General features: G+C 40.9%; 3 protein-coding genes across 3 annotated transcripts; all 3 read left to right on the top strand.

The window, feature by feature from the left end:
• The first annotated feature begins 428 nt into the window (after positions 1–428).
• Positions 429–7,919, top strand: LOC141754161 (uncharacterized). Its single transcript, XM_074613061.1, has 6 exons — positions 429–727; positions 4,534–4,679; positions 6,898–6,962; positions 7,338–7,502; positions 7,583–7,687; positions 7,801–7,919. The coding sequence occupies exons 1-6, from the start codon at positions 608–610 to the stop codon at positions 7,839–7,841; spliced, it is 642 nt and encodes a 213-aa protein (XP_074469162.1). The 5' UTR covers positions 429–607; the 3' UTR covers positions 7,842–7,919.
• Positions 7,920–9,066: 1,147 nt separating this feature from the next.
• LOC141754166 (uncharacterized) lies at positions 9,067–15,102 on the top strand. Its single transcript, XM_074613067.1, has 6 exons — positions 9,067–9,318; positions 11,255–11,391; positions 13,660–13,724; positions 14,523–14,687; positions 14,768–14,872; positions 14,986–15,102. The coding sequence occupies exons 1-6, from the start codon at positions 9,199–9,201 to the stop codon at positions 15,024–15,026; spliced, it is 633 nt and encodes a 210-aa protein (XP_074469168.1). The 5' UTR covers positions 9,067–9,198; the 3' UTR covers positions 15,027–15,102.
• A 1,191-nt stretch (positions 15,103–16,293) lies between these two features.
• On the top strand, positions 16,294–21,838 carry LOC141754159 (uncharacterized). The gene is made up of 6 exons (XM_074613060.1): positions 16,294–16,511; positions 18,446–18,591; positions 20,818–20,882; positions 21,258–21,422; positions 21,502–21,606; positions 21,720–21,838. The coding sequence occupies exons 1-6, from the start codon at positions 16,392–16,394 to the stop codon at positions 21,758–21,760; spliced, it is 642 nt and encodes a 213-aa protein (XP_074469161.1). The 5' UTR covers positions 16,294–16,391; the 3' UTR covers positions 21,761–21,838.
• Positions 21,839–22,157: the final 319 nt, after the last annotated feature.

Raw genomic sequence — 22,157 nt, 5'->3', positions numbered from 1 at the left:
CCAACGGGACCAGATAAGCCGACCCCTACGCCACTGGAGACTACTTCAGGAGGAGTAGACGGCTGGTTATTTAGCTAGGGCCTATTTGATGGCCATTTTGAAAAATGGCTGCCATGGCCTTCAGGGGCCAAATATGCAGCGTCCCGATATCTACATCTTTTCATAACATATAAACCTACGTCTGTGCCCAATTTGTTTCTTTTATCGCAAAATGCACAACCATTATGAATATTTCAGCTTAGTTTCTCCACGAAGGGTTCCTTTCTTCATTGCTCAACAGCTTAGCTGGCAACATATACTCAGTGTATTTGTAAGCGTTGGTGGCCAAGGACAAATCAGTAAATGATTAATACACAAACCCAATAGTGTTGTTATGAAATCCTACACCCACAGTAAATCCTGAAATCCCCTTTGAACCTGCAGAGAGGTACACTGGCAGTGAAATATCGCTTACCTAACTCTGGTAAACCAATGCAACTGGGCCACCATCAGCTTCTATAAAGGCTGACCGGCTCAGTGAAGCTCAGTCGTTCCGTGACGTGCAGCTACCATCTGAGGTCTTGGTGTTTATTCCAGTTATATCCTGAATCTGATCAGCTGTAGCATCATGAATCTGTGGCTCAGCAGTCATTTCCTGGTAGCGGGGCTGTTTCTGAGCAGCTCGGCTCTGACACCTGAAGAATGCCAGCCCTTGGTCACGCCTTTGTCTCTGGCTGACCCCTCCATGGTAAGCCCTCATCTGACTCCTGACTGGGTCTTTGGGTTTCTTTATTAGCCGTTGAAGCAGTATTTTTGGGAGACTTCCTCAGTTCATGCTTCTCGTGGATTAGCATTAGCAATACATTTGAGTCAGAGCTAAGCTTACATTTCTCTTAAAGATAAATACACGACAACACGGCACAATGAAAATCTATTTAACCCAATCCTGCTAACTGTCCCGAGGTGACTGGCCACTGTCAGCCGCTCTTTGGTAATTTACATCTGGCTCTGATGTCTCCAAAGCATTTTGATATATGATATAATTCCTTTTGGAAGATACATTTTGGTCTCAGAGATGATATAATATTTGTTGCTGCCACATTTGTTCAGCTGAAAGTAAAGTTTGACCTAATCATCACAGCCCAGGACACAAGTTCAAACTCGGTGTGCTCAGTATTGAGAAACACCTAGTATCCTTCTGCTTACAGTCTTTGTGTTATGTTAGGCTAAACATGTCCAAATTAAATTAAACACAGGACTTTCACCCAGAAGACTGCTGTTCGTGTCCTCTGGCACTAAACAACTCTTTTGATGTCTTCCAGTCAGGTTTTCGACGAAACCACAGCACTGAGACTGCTCTTGTTAAGGTCTTCAATGACATCCGATTGAACACAGACAGTGGTAGAACTACGGTTTTAGTTTTACTGGATCTCAGTGCTGCATTCGACACGGTTGACCATAATATATTACTAGACCGACTGGAAAACTGGGTGGGTATTTCTGGCATAGCACTCAGCTGGTTTAAATCCTACCTAAAAGACAGGGACTTCTTTGTGTCTATAGGTAATTGCAAATCTGAGCTGAACAAAATCACATGCGGAGTTCCCCAAGGCTCCATCTTGGGGCCTCTTTTGTTTAACATCTACATGCTCCCACTGGGTCAGATTTTTGAGAACAACAAAATAAATTACCATAACTATGCAGACGACACACAAATTTACATAACTCTATCACCAGGAGACTACAGTCCAATACAAGCACTGAGTGAGTGCATTGAACAAGTCAATAATTGGATGTGCCAGAATTTTCTTCAGCTGAACAAAGACAAAACTGAGGTCGTAGTTTTTGGAGCCAAAAAAGAAAGATTAAAGGTTAGTGCTCACCTACAATCTGTGATGTTAAAAAGCTCAGACCATGCCAGAAACCTTGGTGTAGTCATGGACTCAGACCTGAGCTTTAACAGCCATATTAAGACAATTACAAAGACAGCCTTCTATCACCTGAAGAATATAAGAAGAATTAGAGGACTGATGTCTCAGCAGGATTTGGAAAAACTAGTCCATGCATTTATCTTCAGCCGACTTGACTACTGTAACGGCGTCTTTACCGGTCTTCCTAAAAAATCGATCAGACAGCTGCAGCTGATTCAGAACGCTGCTGCTAGAGTCCTCACTAAGACCAAGAAAGTGGATCACATCAGTCCAGTTCTGAAGTCTCTACACTGGCTGCCTGTCTCTCAGAGAATTGATTTCAAGGTACTGCTGCTGGTTTACAAAGCACTAGATGGTTTAGGGCCAAAATACATTTCTGATCTTCTGCTGTGTTATGAACCATCCAGACCTCTCAGGTCATCTGGATCAGGTCTGCTTAGTGTCCCCAGAGTCAGAACTAAACATGCAGAAGCAGCGTTCAGTTTTTATGCACCAAATATCTGGAACAAGCTCCCAGAAACCTGCAGGACCGCTCCAACTCTCACTTCTTTTAAAACAAAGCTTAAAACTTTCCTGTTTGCGGGTGCCTTTTATTCTGACACTGCACTATAACTTTTACTCTTTTGAGTTTTATGCAATTTTAGCTTCTATCCTAGCTTTTATTTTTAGCTTGTTTTTATTTTCTAATCTTTAATGTTTTAATGTTTTAAGACTAAAAGGAGGAAAGCTGCCCTTTTAGTGAAAACTAGGGGGAGGAAGCTGCCCTTTTGGTAAAGACTGAAAGGAGGAAAGCTGCCCTTTTAGTGAAAACTGAGGGGAGGAAGCTGCCCTTTTAGTAACGAAAACTGAAAAGGAGGAAAGCTGCCCTTTTAGTAACGAAAACTGGAAGGAGGAAAGCTGCCCTTTTAGTAGCGTGTTGAAAACTGAAAGGAGGAAAGCTGCCCTTTTAGTAACGCAAAGCTTAAAACTTTCCTGTTTGCGGGTGCCTTTTATTCTGACACTGCACTAACTTTTACTCTTTTGAGTTTTATGCAATTTTAGCTTCTATCGTAGCTTTTATTTTTACCTTGTTTTTATTTTCTAATCCTTAATGTTTTAATGTTTTTAATTATTTCTTAATGTTCTTTTGCATTTTGTCGCAATGTTCTTGAATGTTTCTGTAAAGCACTTTGAATTGCCCTGTTGTTGAAATGTGCTATACAAATAAAGCTGCCTTGCCTTGCCTTGCCTCTGTGAAACCAAGTCAACCTTGACTTATTTTACCTTAGTTTTGTTACGTAACTTCTGTACTTGATGTAACTAACTGAGTTGTTTTACGTAACAAACAAACTTATTTTAACCCCAACCTAACCACGTAAACCTAACAACTAAGTAAACCTCTGTTGGAAGTTTATTTTAAAAAAGAGACTCTACATGTAATAAGTAAATGTAACTTTGAAAAGACTAGGGGTGTGTTCCACTCAAGACGATTCAATATGCATCTCGATACATGGTCTGCAATATAAAAACAATAGGCCAACAGTTAAGCACGTAATGTTCGATACAGTTCAATAGACCCTTTCAGTGTGGACGTCATGATGAGGTCACGGTGTTAGCTGGAGGCTAAACAAAGGAAAGACTGGAGGCTAACACTAGCAGTGGGCTAAAGTTACACATCTAAAATGTCATCTTGTTGTGTTGCTGGGTGCCAGAATCCAGATATCACAGACATTTGAGATGACAAACTGTGATTCGAGGCTCTAGCGAGTTACAATATCGGAGAAACGTTTCAGAGATGGAGAGTAAATGTTGCTGATATTTAGCCGTCTGCTAACCGTAGCTGTGAGCTGCTAGCTAGCTAACTAACCAGTTCCAGAGACAGACAATCTAGCTACCTAGCTAACGTTAGCCAGCCGTCTACTCCTCCTGAAGTAGTCTCCAGCGGCGTAGGGGTCGGCTAATCTGGTCCCATTGATTAATGTTAACTTTCTCAACTAACATTTGTGATCATGGAGGGTGAGTGACAGCACATACTGAGAGAAACTAGTATTTTCAATGGCTGAAGAAAATACTTGCTAGCCAGCGTTAACTAACCTGTTCAAAGAATTATTCTGCCTCCACCTAACGCTCCGCCCACTAAATACCTCAAAATGGTTACTAATAGGAAAGAGGGTCAATATAGTACTATTTTGATACGATTCAATTTAGTTTAACTTAATTCATAGTATTCTCATGCCGTGCCATATATTTCCTATACGATGGCTTAATGCAGCTCATTGGCCTAGTCTGTTCCTGTCCTGTTTGGTGGCTGACCCAAACCACGCAGTGATGGATGTGCAGAGAACAGATTGGATAGCTGCAGTTTAGAACTGGATCAGCAGCTCCTGAGGCAGGTTGAACTTCCTGAGCTGGTGCAGGAAGTACATCCTCTGCTGAGCCTCCTCCCCAGTTTTAAGAGCGTTCAGCTCCAGGTTGTTCTGACCACACCAGAGGGCCAGCTGATTAATGTACTGTCTGTATGCAGACTCATCACCACCCTGGATGGGGCCGATGACCGTTGTGTCGTCTGCATCTTCAGCCCTACTTCCATTATTGAAAGATGTCTGTGTCTGCTGTCACTAACTCACTTCATGTTTGTGTGCAGATGTACGGCAGGTGGAGCGTCATCATGGGTTACAGTGATCTTGAAGAATTTAACGCCATCATGAAGATAACTGAGAGCTCCTGGATGAATATCAGCGCATCACCATCCAGCCCCAATGGAGCTGTTATTACTCAGGAGGAAAAGATGTGAGTTGACAACAGTGCAACATTAACTGTACAAATACTCAACTTAATAACTTTTAAATTATAACTCGAAATCCAACATGGCATGTTCATGGCACAGGTTTATATCCTGTTCATGACGACAAATTATGTTGAAGATATATGGTATTACAGACTAAGCGGTTAAAAAGATTAACTGTAGAACAGACATGGACTCGTAAGTTTGAAGTGTTTATTTGCGAAGAAACCAGATAACACAGGAACAGTCCTTCCTTATATTCTTCGTCCGGCCGCCCCACATTCCAATGATCCAATCTGACTAATATGGTCACAAATTCCTTAGCATCCCCAAAGTCTTACACAATACCCCTGTGAGGACATCACAAACACCAGCTAGAGCCGTGCTTATAAGGACATCAGCCTCAAGCCAGGCCCGTGCGACCCCTTACACAATAATTATAGTTTTATCATAAGTGAGAAAACATTTGAGGAAAGAAAGCACATTTAACACTGTTAAAACCTGCAAAAGGTGATCACTTTTCATTTTGAAGCCCATTTTCCTTCCTTTTTTTGTCTATCTGCTGCTCACCGCTATGCAGATGATACTCTGTTTTATCACTAAAACCTCTTGAATAAACTTAAGTGCTGTAAACACACGACAGCTGAGTTGCATCAGTTGATGTTCATCAATTCCCCCTTTGCTAAGCTCCGCCGAGCTGTGTATTGGCAAGAATCTGGCGATACGATACGTATCATGATACAGGGGTTATTGCAATCTCAGTTGATGTTTGTCATTTCACCCATTGCTAAGCTACGCCTGTTACTACGCCCATCAAGCTTTCTATCCTAGCACGGCACATATGTAGTTAACAATGAAACACAGTTTAATTTATTCCTTACACTTTAGCTCTTGTGCTTTTTAGAAATATAGAAGTTAAACCAAAACGATCCAAATTCAAGTTAAACTTTTATTCATAGTAAATTAATGACTTCAACCCTATCTTACGTTCTGCGCCCGTTGGCGTGTTGGTCTTAAAATGAGGTGTGATCAGGTGCACTGTTGGTGCATTGCTATCTTGACGAAGAAGAAAGCAATTGTGCCATTGACAAACAAAAACCTGGTCTAATGTCAAATGCGCAGTATTTTCTAGCTATTTAAAGGACGCATTATTCAGATAGTAAGATCTGTCAACATAGGCAGGTTCACAACACGCGTCCACTCTGCTTATTACACAGCAGCGCTCTTCCTCCTCAGTTAAACAGGTTATCGGTGCTCAGATGCAGTCAGATGGAGTTGTTGATGCGTCAGAGGATTGGGAGACGGCGGAGGCCGAGGGTCCACTAGCCAACAACCACATACCTGTCCCTTCACTCCCTTCATAATACCCCATGGCAACGTTAAATCAGCACCCTCGTCAATGGACAGCGATAAATAATAAACGGAGTGACCTCCTAATCAGTAAACAGAATATGAAACTCCTCAATATAAGACAATTCTAGGGCTGTACCGTACAGTTGGAAGCTTCAAAGCTTCATTCATAATGTTGACATTCAAATTCTAAATCAACATTTGAGTGCTGCGAAGCTTTCTTTTTTTTTTGCATATCTACTCATTGTGTTTAAGCAGTATTTCTGCACAGTTGCGGATGCAGATCCGGCTACACTAATATTATTAGTATTATACTATTTGTAGAATTAGACTCCAGTGGTGGCTGTGTAGGATTATTTCAGACTTGTGTGATCCAAACATTTCCAGTAACTCCAGAGAGTTGTAAAGTCCAAAATTCTCAATGTTTTTAATCTAACTAAATATTCTGCTTAAATCCATATTCGTTACTCTATTTAGATAGCAAGGTGCAGATGCTCCTTGCTTTTAAAGGGAATAGGAGATGACACCCTGATTGGTTTAATTCATACACCCAAAACACACCTGTGATTAATTAAGAGACTGAGTACAACCCCTTTGCCCCTTGCGCCTTACTTTGCGCCCAGATTATGCGCCGTTTCACTAGCAAAAGTGGAGTTGGACACGTCCTAAATGCACTTTAGACCATGCGCTATGGATGGTGTAAATAGGGCCCTTTCTGTGTTGGTTTAAAGGTCAAGCATCTTGACCTCGGGAGTAGTAGAAAACAGTCAAGCTCCACTTATTAGCCTTTTTCAAAGCTTTCAAACATATCACTCAGTCCTCATCAGTGGAAGGAATCTGAACTCACCTCTTCCTCTCGTCTTTTTTTCTCAGGAATGGAACCTGCTTTGGCTATAATGTCAACGTAACCATTGATGGCAACACTTTGTCAGTGAAATGTAAGTTACCTGATCTGATACGATACTGGAGTTTCGATGTGTTTGTTAGTTCTAGAGAATACAGCAGGAGAGATCATGTTTCTGACTAATAAAAAGCTGCAGATTTATCACACATATTGATGCTTGTAGGGGTTCAATTAACTGAAGGATAAAGATACAGCCATCATCAGGTCAACATTTAAAGTGTAAAGTGAAAAAATATCCATCTTGACTGAGGACATTGTTGGATTATGTAAATCCGAAATCAGTTTCCAGAAAGTTGACAATACACACGTTCTTAGGTTTTCAGTCTACGGGCTAAATATACAGTTTCTGTTTCAGATGGAGAACATTGTTGTTCTATTTCAAATGTTCTGACTTTCTTTCTGTCCTCAGTCGCCAACATCTCCTCGGTGTTCCACCTGCTGCCGACTTGTGACGGCTGTATGCTGATGAACATCAACAACACCCACAGAGACCTCGACAAAATACTTCAAATGATGAATATCAACAGCAACATTACAGGGGAGGAGGTCAAATTTCACGCTCTTTATCTGATGGGTAAGAAGGAACAAGCCTGAAAGAAAATAACACATTTTATATCTGAAACATTCGTCCATTTTTTGTTGTTTTGTTTCCAGCCAGAGAGTCGACCCTGAAGGACTCGGACATGGAACACTTCAAGAAGCAGGCGAGCTGCCTCGGCTTCTCCAGAGAACCAGACTTCCTCTACGACCCCAAGAACGGTGATTCACCTTTTAAGCTTAAATTAAACTATTATTAAATGATTAAATAATGAAATCAAGATGAGTGATGTCAGACAGAACTGATTTCTTTATCTCTGTCTTCCTCTCTGCAGGTTTCTGTGCTGAAGACGAGAGCATTAAGATGCCGTTCTGAAGTGAAGAACAACTTTCAGAAATATTTCAAACAGAAATTGAGAAATTAAAGAGACAAAAAGTGACTCAAAACATCAAACGTGTGGTCCGTATTTTTTATTCATTATCTAATGAAATGGTGTAACATCGAGGCTTTCAAACTGTGAAGCGCTTCCTCAGGGAGGTGTGGAGGGAGAAAGGTGAGGTAAAGGTACTGTGTGAGGTGAAAGGGTCAGGTACATGCAGGTATTTTAACACAGGAAGTTAGATATTGTAGTTTGTCAGCAGCTGGAGCTGCAGCGGTGACACAGATCATGGTGCTGACTAAGATACCTTAAAACACCTTGAGACGGATTGCTTCAATTTGCATCAAAAAACACACTCCTTCTTGGAGTCATAACTCGGTGAAATCTGAACATACAGACATAAACAACCATAAATCCACTGAGAAATCACAGAAAAAGGACACTTCAGAACGTGCCTGAGAATCATCGTGTTTCTAAGTTTTCTGCTGTACCAAAGTAATCCAGTGATAGTTGTCCGTACATCCATATGTACACTACAAACAGGAGCTGATAATACATGATTCATCATCCTTTTAATGGAAACTATATATACAGTATATACTGAATATGTGTATGTATATACAGTATGTATATATATATATATATATATATATATGTGTGTGTGTGTACATATGTATATGTATATATACATATATATATATGCTAACTTCTCCAACCGGTTAACATCACCTGTACTTTATGGAACAAGCTTGATTTTTTTCACATCTAACACAAAACAAGAAATAATATTAAGCTATTTTTTGATCTGACAAAAAATAACACATTTACAGTACTTAAGGGCTTGAGCAGCTATGTGTGATTCCTGGCGCAATTGAAACGGGATCAAAAAATTATAGGTCTCTTGCCGTTAACTACTTTAGGCTACATATTTTTACCAAATTAAGGTCCTTTTTTCCTGTGTTCCTTTCTTCATTGCTCAACAGCTTGTTTGCTGCTGGCCCAGGTCCTCCGAGTCCAGAGGCCAGCAGCATATACACAGTGTATTTGTAAGCATTGGTGGCCAAGGACAATTAAACAAATCAGTGAATGATTAATACATAAAAACCCAACAGTGTCCTTATGAAATCCTACACCCACAGTAAATCCTGAAATCCCCTTTGAACCTGCAGAGAGGTACGCTGGCAGCGAAATATCGCTGTCCTAACTCTGGTAAACAAATGTAACTGGGCCACCATCAGCTTCTATAAAGGCTGACTGTCTCAGTGAAGCTCAGTCGTTCCGTGACGTGCAGCTACCATCTGAGGTCTTGGTGTTTATTCCAGTTATATCCTGAATCTGATCAGCTGTAGCATCATGAATCTGTGGCTCATCAGTCATTTCCTGGTAGCGGGGCTGTTTCTGAGCAGCTCGGCTCTGACACCTGAAGAATGCCAGCCCTTGGTCACGCCTTTGTCTCTGGCTGACCCCTCCATGGTAAGCCCTCATCTGACTCCTGACTGGGTCTTTGGGTTTCTTTATTAGCCGTTGAAGCAGTATTTTTGTGAGACTCTTCCTCAGTTCATGCTTCTCGTGGATTAGCATTAGCAATACATTTGAGTCAGAGCTAAGCTTACATTTCTCTTAAAGATAAATACACGACAACACGGCACAATGAAAATCTATTTAACCCAATCCTGCTAACTGTCCCGAGGTGACTGGCCACTGTCAGCCGCTCTTTGGTAATTTACATCTGGCTCTGATGTCTCCAAAGCATTTTGATATATGATATAATTCCTTTTGGAAGATACATTTTGGTCTCAGAGATGATATAATATTTGTTGCTGCCACATTTGTTCAGCTGAAAGTAAAGTTTGACCTAATCATCACAGCCCAGGACACAAGTTCAAACTCGGTGTGCTCAGTATTGAGAAACACCTAGTATCCTTCTGCTTACAGTCTTTGTGTTATGTTAGGCTAAACATGTCCAAATTAAATTAAACACAGGACTTTCACCCAGAAGACTGCTGTTCGTGTCCTCTGTGAAACCAAGTCAACCTTGACTTATTTTACCTTAGTTTTGTTACGTAACTTCTGTACTTGATGTAACTAACTGAGTTGTTTTACGTAACAAACAAACTTATTTTAACCCCAACCTAACCACGTAAACCTAACAACTAAGTAAACCTCTGTTGGAAGTTTATTTTAAAAAAGAGACTCTACATGTAATAAGTAAATGTAACTTTGAAAAGACTAGGGGTGTGTTCCACTCAAGACGATTCAATATGCATCTCGATACATGGTCTGCGATACAAAAACAATAGGCCAACAGTTAAGCACGTAATGTTCGATACAGTTCAATAGACCCTTTCAGTGTGGACGTCATGATGAGGTCACGGTGTTAGCTGGAGGCTAAACAAAGGAAAGACTGGAGGCTAACACTAGCAGTGGGCTAAAGTTACACATCTAAAATGTCATCTTGTTGTGTTGTTGGGTGCCAGAATCCAGATATCACAGACATTTGAGATGACAAACTGTGATTCGAGGCTCTAGCGAGCTACAATATCAGAGAAACGTTTCAGAGATGGAGAGTAAATGTTGCTGATATTTAGCCGTCTGCTAACCGTAGCTGTGAGCTGCTAGCTAGCTAACTAACCAGTTCCAGAGACAGACAATCTAGCTACCTAGCTAACGTTAGCCAGCCGTCTACTCCTCCTGAAGTAGTCTCCAGCGGCGTAGGGGTCGGCTAATCTGGTCCCATTGATTAATGTTAACTTTCTCAACTAACATTTGTGATCATGGAGAGTGAGTGACAGCACATATTGAGAGAAACTAGTATTTTCAATGGCTGAAGAAAATACTTGCTAGCCAGCGTTAACTAACCTGTTCAAAGAATTATTCTGCCTCCACCTAACGCTCCGCCCACTAAATACCTCAAAATGGTTACTAATAGGAAAGAGGGTCAATATAGCACTATTTTGATACGATTCAATTTAGTTTAACTTAATTCATAGTATTCTCATGCCGTGCCATATATTTCCTATACGATGGCTTAATGCAGCTCATTGGCCTAGTCTGTTCCTGTCCTGTTTGGTGGCTGACCCAAACCACGCAGTGATGGATGTGCAGAGAACAGATTGGATAGCTGCAGTTTAGAACTGGATCAGCAGCTCCTGAGGCAGGTTGAACTTCCTGAGCTGGTGCAGGAAGTACATCCTCTGCTGAGCCTCCTCCCCAGTTTTAAGAGCGTTCAGCTCCAGGTTGTTCTGACCACACCAGAGGGCCAGCTGATTAATGTACTGTCTGTATGCAGACTCATCACCACCCTGGATGGGGCCGATGACCGTTGTGTCGTCTGCATCTTCAGCCCTACTTCCATTATTGAAAGATGTCTGTGTCTGCTGTCACTAACTGACTTCATGGTTGTGTGCAGATGTACGGCAGGTGGAGCGTCATCATGGGTTACAGTGATCTTAACGCCATCATGAAGATAACTGAGAGCTCCTGGAAGAATATCAGCGCATCACCATCCAGCCCCAATGGAGCTGTTATTACTCAGGAGGAAAAGATGTGAGTTGATAACAGTGCAACATTAACTGTACAAATACTCAACTTAATAACTTTTAAATTATAACTCGAAATCCAACATGGCATGTTCATGGCACAGGTTTATATCCTGTTCATGACGACAAATTATGTTGAAGATATATGGTATTACAGACTAAGCCTTTAAAAAGATTAACTGTAGAACAGACATGGACTCGTAAGTTTGAAGTGTTTATTTGCGAAGAAACCAGATAACACAGGAACAGTCCTTCCTTATATTCTTCGTCCGGCCGCCCCACATTCCAATGATCCAATCTGACTAATATGGTCACAAATTCCTTAGCATCCCCAAAGTCTTACACAATACCCCTGTGAGGACATCACAAACACCAGCTAGAGCCGTGCTTATAAGGACATCAGCCTCAAGCCAGGCCCGTGCGACCCCTTACACAATAATTATAGTTTTATTATAAGTGAGAAAACATTTGAGGAAAGAAAGCACATTTAACACTGTTAAAACCTGCAAAAGGTGATCACTTTTCATTTTGAAGCCCATTTTCCTTCCTTTTTTTGTCTATCTGCTGCTCACCGCTATGCAGATGATACTCTGTTTTATCACTAAAACCTCTTGAATAAACTTAAGTGCTGTAAACACACGACAGCTGAGTTGCATCAGTTGATGTTCATCAATTCCCCCTTTGCTAAGCTCCGCCGAGCTGTGTATTGGCAAGAATCTGGCGATACGATACGTATCATGATACAGGGGTTATTGCAATCTCAGTTGATGTTTGTCATTTCACCCATTGCTAAGCTACGCCTGTTACTACGCCCATCAAGCTTTCTATCCTAGCACGGCACATATGTAGTTTACAATGAAACACAGTTTAATTTATTCCTTACACTTTAGCTCTTGTGCTTTTTAGAAATATAGAAGTTAAACCAAAACGATCCAAATTCAAGTTAAACTTTTATTCATAGTAAATGAATGACTTCAACCCTATCTTACGTTCTGCGCCCGTGGGCGTGTTGGTCTTAAAATGAGGTGTGATCAGGTGCACTGTTGGTGCATTGCTATCTTGACGAAGAAGAAAGCAATTGTGCCATTGACAAACAAAAACCTGGTCTAAAGTCAAATGCGGAGTATTTTCTAGCTATTTAAAGGACGTTTATTCAGATAGTAAGATCCGTCAACATAGGCAGGTTCACAACACACGTCCACTCTGCTTATTACACAGCAGCGCTCTTCCTCCTCAGTTAAACAGGTTATCGGTGCTCAGATGCAGTCAGATGGAGTTGTTGATGCGTCAGAGGATTGGGAGACGGCGGAGGCCGAGGGTCCACCAGCCAACAACCACATACCTGTCCCTTCACTCCCTTCACAATACCCCATGGCAACGTTAAATCAGCACCCTCGTCAATGGACAGCGATAAATAACAAACGGAGTGAATAGAATATGAAACTCCTCAATATAAGACAATTCTAGGGCTGTACCGTACAGTTGGAAGCTTCAAAGCTTCATTCATAATGTTGACATTCAAATTCTAAATCAACATTTGAGTGCTGTGAAGATTTCTTTTTTTTTTGCATATCTACTCATTGTGTTTAAGCAGTATTTCTGCACAGCTGCGGATGAAGATCAGGCTACACTAATATTATTAGTATTATACTACTTGTAGAATTAGACTCCAGTGGTGGCTGTGTAGGATTATTACAGACTTATGTGATCCAAACATTTCCAGTAAATCCAGAGAGTTGTAAAGTCCAAAATTCTCAATGTTTTTATCTAACGAAATATTCTGCTTAAATCCATATTCGTTGGCGTTAAGCCTTTCAAAAAGTACATTTTCACTGCAGGAAACCACTTGCTTCTCCAAGTTGCTGAATCTGCTATTTAGATAGCAAGGTGCAGATGCTCCTTGCTTTTAAAGGGGATAGGAGATGACACCCTGATTGGTTTAATTCATACACCCAAAACACACCTGTGATTAATTAAGAGACTAAGTACAACCCCTTTGCCCCTTGCGCCTTACTTTGCGCCCAGATTATGTGCCGTTTCACTAGCAAAAGTGGAGTTGGACACGTCCTAAATGCACTTTAGACCATGCGCTATGGATCGTGTAAATAGGGCCCTTTCTGTGTTGGTTTAAAGGTCAAGCATCTTGACCTCGGGAGTAGTAGAAAACAGTCAAGCTCCACTTACTAGCCTTTTTCAGAGCTTTCAAACATATCACTCAGTCCTCATCAGTGGAAGGAATCTGAACTCACCTCTTCCTCTCGTCTTTTTTTCTCAGGAATGGAACCTGCTTTGGCTATAATGTCAACGTAACCATTGATGGCAACACTTTGTCAGTGAAATGTAAGTTACCTGATCTGATACGATACTGGAGTTTCTATGTGTTTGTTAGTTCTAGAGAATACAGCAGGAGAGATCATGTTTCTGACTAATTAAAAGTTGCATATTCATCACACATATTGATGCTTGTAGGGGTTCAATTAACTGAATGATAAAGACAGACACAGCTAAGAATCAAACATTAAACTTTTGCTGCATTCAGGCAAAAACTTCAAGAAGGAACCCGTTGACAAAGAGCATCTCATTTTCTAAAATAGAAAAATTCCATCAAGGAGTTTTACTATCATTTTTAGCCACGTTAGCAACGTTGCTCGAGGGATGGTAACGTCTGTTAGTCCACCACTTTGGTCCAGACTGAAATATCTCAACAACTATTGGATGGATTGAGATGCAATTTGGTTCACACATTCATGGATACCAAAGGATAAATCCTTTAGCGCCACCATGAGGTTCATATTTGTAGTTATCAGGTGAAATATTTCGACAACTATTAGACGGATTGAGATGAAATGTGGTTCAGACATCCAGGTTCCCTCTCAGGATGAATTATAATATCTTTGGTGATCCTTTGACATTTCATCCAGCGCCATCATCAGGTCAACATTTAAAGTGTAAAGTGAAAAAATATCCATCTTGACTGAGGACATTGTTGGATTATGTAAATCCGAAATCAGTTTCCAGAAAGTTGACAATACACACGTTCTTAGGTTTTCAGTCTACGGGCTAAATATACAGTTTCTGTTTCAGATGGAGAATATTGTTGTTCTATTTCAAATGTTCTGACTTTCTTTCTGTCCTCAGTCGCCAACATCTCCTTGGTGACCCACCTGCTGCCGACTTGTGATGGCTGTCTGCTCTTCAACATCAACAGCACTGCCAGAAACTCCGACAAAATACTTCAAATGATGAATATCAACGTCAACATTACAGGGGAGGAGGTCAAATTTCACTTTCTTTATCTGATGGGTAAGAAGGAACGAGCTTGAGAGAAAATAACACATTTTATATCTGAAACATTCGTCCATTTTTTGTTGTTTTGTTTCCAGCCAGAGAGTCGACCCTAAAGGACTCGGACATGGAACACTTCAAGAAGCAGGCGAGCTGCCTCGGCTTCTCCAGAGAACCAGACTTCCTCTACGACCCCAAGAACGGTGATTCACCTTTTAAGCTTAAATGAAACTATTATTAAATGATTAAATAATGAAATCAAGATGAGTGATGTCAGACAGAACTGATTTCTTTATCTCTGTCTTCCTCTCTGCAGGTTTCTGTGCTGAAGGCGAGGGCATTAAGATGCCGTTCTGAAGTGAAGAACAACTTTCAGAAATATTTCAAACAGAAATTGAGAAATTAAAGAGACAAAATGTGACTCAAAACATCAGACGTGTGGTCCGTATTTTTTATTCATTATCTAATGAAATGGTGTAACACCGAGGCTTTCAAACTGTGAGGCGCTTCCTCAGGGAGGTGTGGAGGGAGAAAGGTGAGGTAAAGGTACTGGGTGAGGTGAAAGGGTCAGGTACATGCAGGTATTTTAACACAGGAAGTTAGATATTGTAGTTTGTCAGCAGCTGGAGCTGCAGCGGTGACACAGATCATGGTGCTGACTAAGATACCTTAAAACACCTTGAGACGGATTGCTTCAATTTGCATCAAAAAACACACTCCTTCTTGGAGTCATAACTCGGTGAAATCTGAACATACAGACATAAACAACCATAAATCCACTGAGAAATCACAGAAAAAGGACACTTCAGAACGTGCCTGAGAATCATCGTGTTTCTAAGTTTTCTGCTGTACCAAAGTAATCCAGTGATAGTTGTCCGTACATCCATATGTACACTACAAACAGGAGCTGATAATACATGATTCATCATCCTTTTAATGGAAACTATATATACAGTATATACTGAATATGTGTATGTATATACAGTATGTATATATATATATATATATATATATATGTGTGTGTGTGTATATATGTATATGTATATATATATATATACATATATATATATGCTAACTTCTCCAACCGGTTAACATCACCTGTACTTTATGGAACAAGCTTGATTTTTTTCACATCTAACACAAAACAAGAAATAATATTAAGCTATTTTTTGATCTGACAAAAAATAACACATTTACAGTACTTAAGGGCTTGAGCAGCTATGTGTGATTCCTGGCGCAATTGAAACGGGATCAAAAAATTATAGGTCTCTTGCCGTTAACTACTTTAGGCTACATATTTTTACCAAATTAAGGTCCTTTTTTCCTGTGTTCCTTTCTTCATTGCTCAACAGCTTGTTTGCTGCTGGCCCAGGTCCTCCGAGTCCAGAGGCCAGCAGCATATACACAGTGTATTTGTAAGCGTTGGTGGCCAAGGACAATTAAACAAATCAGTGAATGATTAATACATAAAAACCCAACAGTGTCCTTATGAAATCCTACACCCACAGTAAATCCTGAAATCCCCTTTGAACCTGCAGAGAGGTACGCTGGCAGCGAAATATCGCTGTCCTAACTCTGGCAAACTAATGTAACTGGGCCACCATCAGCTTCTATAAAGGCTGACTGTCTCAGTGAAGCTCAGTCGTTCCGTGACGTGCAGCTACCATCTGAGGTCTTGGTGTTTATTCCAGTTATATCCTGAATCTGATCAGCTGTAGCATCATGAATCTGTGGCTCATCAGTCATTTCCTGGTAGCGGGGCTGTTTCTGAGCAGCTCGGCTCTGACACCTGAAGAATGCCAGCCCTTGGTCACGCCTTTGTCTCTGGCTGACCCCTCCATGGTAAGCCCTCATCTGACTCCTGACTGGGTCTTTGGGTTTCTTTATTAGCCGTTGAAGCAGTATTTTTGGGAGACTTCCTCAGTTCATGCTTCTCGTGGATTAGCATTAGCAATACATTTGGGTCAGAGCTAAGCTTACATTTCTCTTAAAGATAAATACACGACAACACGGCACAAAGAAAATCTATTTAACCCAATCCTGCTAACTGTCCCGAGGTGACTGGCCACTGTCAGCCGCTCTTTGGTAATTTACATCTGGCTCTGATGTCTCCAAAGCATTTTGATATATGATATAATTCCTTTTGGAAGATACATTTTGGTCTCAGAGATGATATCATATTTCTTGCTGCCACATTTGTTCAGCTGAAAGTAAAGTTTCACCTAATCATCACAGCCCAGGACACAAGTTCAAACTCGGTGTGCTCAGTATTGAGAAACACCTAGTATCCTTCTGCTTACAGTCTTTGTGTTATGTTAGGCTAAACATGTCCAAATTAAATTAAACACAGGACTTTCACCCAGAAGACTGCTGTTCGTGTCCTCTGTGAAACCAAGTCAACCTTGACTTATTTTACCTTAGTTTTGTTACGTAACTTCTGTACTTGATGTAACTAACTGAGTTGTTTTACGTAACAAACAAACTTATTTTAACCCCAACCTAACCACGTAAACCTAACAACTAAGTAAACCTCTGTTGGAAGTTTATTTTAAAAAAGAGACTCTACATGTAATAAGTAAATGTAACTTTGAAAAGACTAGGGGTGTGTTCCACTCAAGACGATTCAATATGCATCTCGATACATGGTCTGCAATACAAAAACAATAGGCCAACAGTTAAGCACGTAATGTTCGATACAGTTCAATAGACCCTTTCAGTGTGGACGTCATGATGAGGTCACGGTGTTAGCTGGAGGCTAAACAAAGGAAAGACTGGAGGCTAACACTAGCAGTGGGCTAAAGTTACACATCTAAAATGACATCTTGTTGTGTTGTTGGGTGCCAGAATCCAGATATCACAGACATTTGAGATGACAAACTGTGATTCGAGGCTCTAGCGAGCTACAATATCAGAGAAACGTTTCAGAGATGGAGAGTAAATGTTGCTGATATTTAGCCGTCTGCTAACCGTAGCTGTGAGCTGCTAGCTAGCTAACTAACCAGTTCCAGAGACAGACAATCTAGCTACCTAGCTAACGTTAGCCAGCCGTCTACTCCTCCTGAAGTAGTCTCCAGCGGCGTAGGGGTCGGCTAATCTGGTCCCATTGATTAATGTTAACTTTCTCAACTAACATTTGTGATCATGGAGGGTGAGTGACAGCACATATTGAGAGAAACTAGTATTTTCAATGGCTGAAGAAAATACTTGCTAGCCAGCGTTAACTAACCTGTTCAAAGAATTATTCTGCCTCCACCTAACGCTCCGCCCACTAAATACCTCAAAATGGTTACTAATAGGAAAGAGGGTCAATATAGCACTATTTTGATACAATTCAATTTAGTTTAACTTAATTCATAGTATTCTCATGCCGTGCCATATATTTCCTATACGATGGCTTAATGCAGCTCATTGGCCTAGTCTGGTCCTGTCCTGTTTGGTGGCTGACCCAAACCACGCAGTGATGGATGTGCAGAGAACAGATTGGATAGCTGCAGTTTAGAACTGGATCAGCAGCTCCTGAGGCAGGTTGAACTTCCTGAGCTGGTGCAGGAAGTACATCCTCTGCTGAGCCTCCTCCCCAGTTTTAAGAGCGTTCAGCTCCAGGTTGTTCTGACCACACCAGAGGGCCAGCTGATTAATGTACTGTCTGTATGCAGACTCATCACCGTCCTGGATGGGGCCGATGACCGTTGTGTCGTCTGCATCTTCAGCCCTAATTCCATTATTGAAAGATGTCTGTGTCTGCTGTCACTAACTGACTTCATGTTTGTGTGCAGATGTACGGCAGGTGGAGCGTCATCATGGGTTACAATGATCTTGAAGAATTTAACGCCATCCTGAAGATAACTGAGAGCGCCTGGATGAATATCAGCACATCACCATCCAGCCCCAATGGAGCTGTTATTACTCAGGAGGAAAAGATGTGAGTTGATAACAGTGCAACATTAACTGTACAAATACTCAACTTAATAACTTTTAAATTATAACTCGAAATCCAACATGGCATGTTCATGGCACAGGTTTATATCCTGTTCATGACGACAAATTATGTTGAAGATATATGGTATTACAGACTAAGCCTTTAAAAAGATTAACTGTAGAACAGACATGGACTCGTAAGTTTGAAGTGTTTATTTGCGAAGAAACCAGATAACACAGGAACAGTCCTTCCTTATATTCTTCGTCCGGCCGCCCCACATTCCAATGATCCAATCTGACTAATATGGTCACAAATTCCTTAGCATCCCCAAAGTCTTACACAATACCCCTGTGAGGACATCACAAACACCAGCTAGAGCCGTGCTTATAAGGACATCAGCCTCAAGCCAGGCCCGTGCGACCCCTTACACAATAATTATAGTTTTATCATAAGTGAGAAAACATTTGAGGAAAGAAAACACATTTAACACTGTTAAAACCTGCAAAAGGTGATCACTTTTCATTTTGAAGCCCATTTTCCTTCCTTTTTTTGTCTATCTGCTGCTCACCGCTATGCAGATGATACTCCGTTTTATCACTAAAACCTCTTGAATAAACTTAAGTGCTGTAAACACACGACAGCTGAGTTGCATCAGTTGATGTTCATCAATTCCCCCTTTGCTAAGCTCCGCCGAGCTGTGTATTGGCAAGAATCTGGCGATACGATACGTATCATGATACAGGGGTTATTTAAAGGCATTTAGTCCCTGTAACATCCAACATCATAGCACTACTTTTTGTGCAATCTCAGTTGATGTTTGTCATTTCACCCATTGCTAAGCTACGCCTGTTACTACGCCCGTCAAGCTTTCTATCCTAGCACGGCACATATGTAGTTTACAATGAAACACAGTTTAATTTATTCCTTACACTTTAACTCTTGTGCTTTTTAGAAATATAGAAGTTAAACCAAAACGATCCAAATTCAAGTTAAACTTTTATTCATAGTAAATTAATGACTTCAACCCTATCTTACGTTCTGCGCCCGTTGGCGTGTTGTTCTTAAAATGAGGTGTGATCAGGTGCACTGTTGGTGCATTGCTATCTTGACGAAGAAGAAAGCAATTGTGCCATTGACAAACAAAAACCTGGTCTAAAGTCAAATGCGCAGTATTTTCTAGCTATTTAAAGGACGTTTATTCAGATAGTAAGATCCGTCAACATAGGCAGGTTCACAACACGCGTCCACTCTGCTTATTACACAGCAGCGCTCTTCCTCCTCAGTTAAACAGGTTATCGGTGCTCAGATGCAGTCAGATGGAGTTGTTGATGCATCAGAGGATTGGGAGACGGCGGAGGCCGAGGGTCCACTAGCCAACAACCACATACCTGTCCCTTCACTCCCTTCATAATACCCCATGGCAACGTTAAATCAGCACCCTCGTCAATGGACAGCGATAAATAACAAACGGAGTGATCTCCTAATCAGTAAACAGAATATGAAACTCCTCAATATAAGACAATTCTAGGGCTGTACCGTACAGTTGGAAGCTTCAAAGCTTCATTCATAATGTTGACATTCAAATTCTAAATCAACATTTGAGTGCTGCGAAGCTTTCTTTTTTTTTTGCATATCTACTCATTGTGTTTAAGCAGTATTTCTGCACAGTTGCAGATCCGGCTACACTAATATTATTAGTATTATACTACTTGTAGAATTAGACTCCAGTGGTGGCTGTGTAGGATTATTTCAGACTTGTGTGATCCAAACATTTCCAGTAACTCCAGAGAGTTGTAAAGCCCAAAATTCCCAATGTTTTTAATCTAACGAAATATTCTGCTTAAATGATGCTCCTTGCTTTTAAAGGGAATAGGAGATGACACCCTGATTGGTTTAATTCATACACCCAAAACACACCTGTGATTAATTAAGAGACTAAGTACAACCCCTTTGCCCCTTGCGCCTTACTTTGCGCCCAGATTATGCACCGTTTCACTAGCAAAAGTGGAGTTGGACACGTCCTAAATGCACTTTAGACCATGCGCTATGGATGGTGTAAATAGGGCCCTTTCTGTGTTGGTTTAAAGGTCAAGCATCTTGACCTCGGGAGTAGTAGAAAACAGTCAAGCTCCACTTATTAGCCTTTTTCAGAGCTTTCAAACATATCACTCAGTCGTCATCAGTGGAAGGAATCTGAACTCACCTCTTCCTCTCGTCTTTTTTTCTCAGGAATGGAACCTGCTTTGGCTATAATGTCAACGTAACCATTGATGGCAACACTTTGTCAGTGAAATGTAAGTTACCTGATCTGATACGATACTGGAGTTTCTATGTGTTTGTTAGTTCTAGAGAATACAGCAGGAGAGATCATGTTTCTGACTAATAAAAAGCTGCAGATTTATCAAACATATTGATGCTTGTAGGGGTTCAATTAACTGAATGATAAAGATACAGCCATCATCAGGTCAACATTTAAAGTGTAAAGTGAAAAAATATCCATCTTGACTGAGGACATTGTTGGATTATGTAAATCCGAAATCAGTTTCCAGAAAGTTGACAATACACACGTTCTTAGGTTTTCAGTCTACGGGCTAAATATACAGTTTCTGTTTCAGATGGAGAACATTGTTGTTCTATTTCAAATGTTCTGACTTTCTTTCTGTCCTCAGTCGCCAACATCTCCTCGGTGACCCACCTGCTGCCGACTTGTGACGGCTGTCTGCTCTTCAACATCCACAGCACTGCCAGAAACGTTGACAAAGTACTTCAAATGATGAATATCAACAGCGAGGTTACAGGGGAGGAGGTCAAATTTCACGCTCTTTATCTGATGGGTAAGAAGGAACAAGCCTGAAAGAAAATAACACATTTTATATCTGAAACATTCGTCTATTTTTGTTGTTTTGTTTCCAGCCAGAGAGTCGACCCTGAAGGACTCGGACATGGAACACTTCAAGAAGCAGGCGAGCTGCCTCGGCTTCTCCAGAGAACCAGACTTCCTCTACGACCCCAAGAACGGTGATTCACCTTTTAAGCTTAAATGAAACTATTATTAAATGATTAAATAATGAAATCAAGATGAGTGATGTCAGACAGAACTGATTTCTTTATCTCTGTCTTCCTCTCTGCAGGTTTCTGTGCTGAAGGCGAGGGCATTAAGATGCCGTTCTGAAGTGAAGAACAACTTTCAGAAATATTTCAAACAGAAATTGAGAAATTAAAGAGACAAAATGTGACTCAAAACATCAAACGTGTGGTCCGTATTTTTTATTCATTATCTAATGAAATGGTGTAACACCGAGGCTTTCAAACTGTGAAGCGCTTCCTCAGGGAGGTGTGGAGGGAGAAAGGTGAGGTAAAGGTACTGGGTGAGGTGAAAGGGTCAGGTACATGCAGGTATTTTAACACAGGAAGTTAGATATTGTAGTTTGTCAGCAGCTGGAGCTGCAGCGGTGACACAGATCATGGTGCTGACTAAGATACCTTAAAACACCTTGAGACGGATTGCTTCAATTTGCATAAAAAAAACACACTCCTTCTTGGAGTCATAACTCGGTGAAATCTGAACA

Source organism: Sebastes fasciatus, chromosome 17, assembly GCF_043250625.1.
Source record: "Sebastes fasciatus isolate fSebFas1 chromosome 17, fSebFas1.pri, whole genome shotgun sequence".
In the NCBI taxonomy this organism is placed as follows: Eukaryota; Metazoa; Chordata; class Actinopteri; order Perciformes; family Sebastidae; genus Sebastes; species Sebastes fasciatus.
Note: the sequence above shows the minus strand (reverse complement) of the source record. Positions and strands in the feature narration are given on the sequence as shown.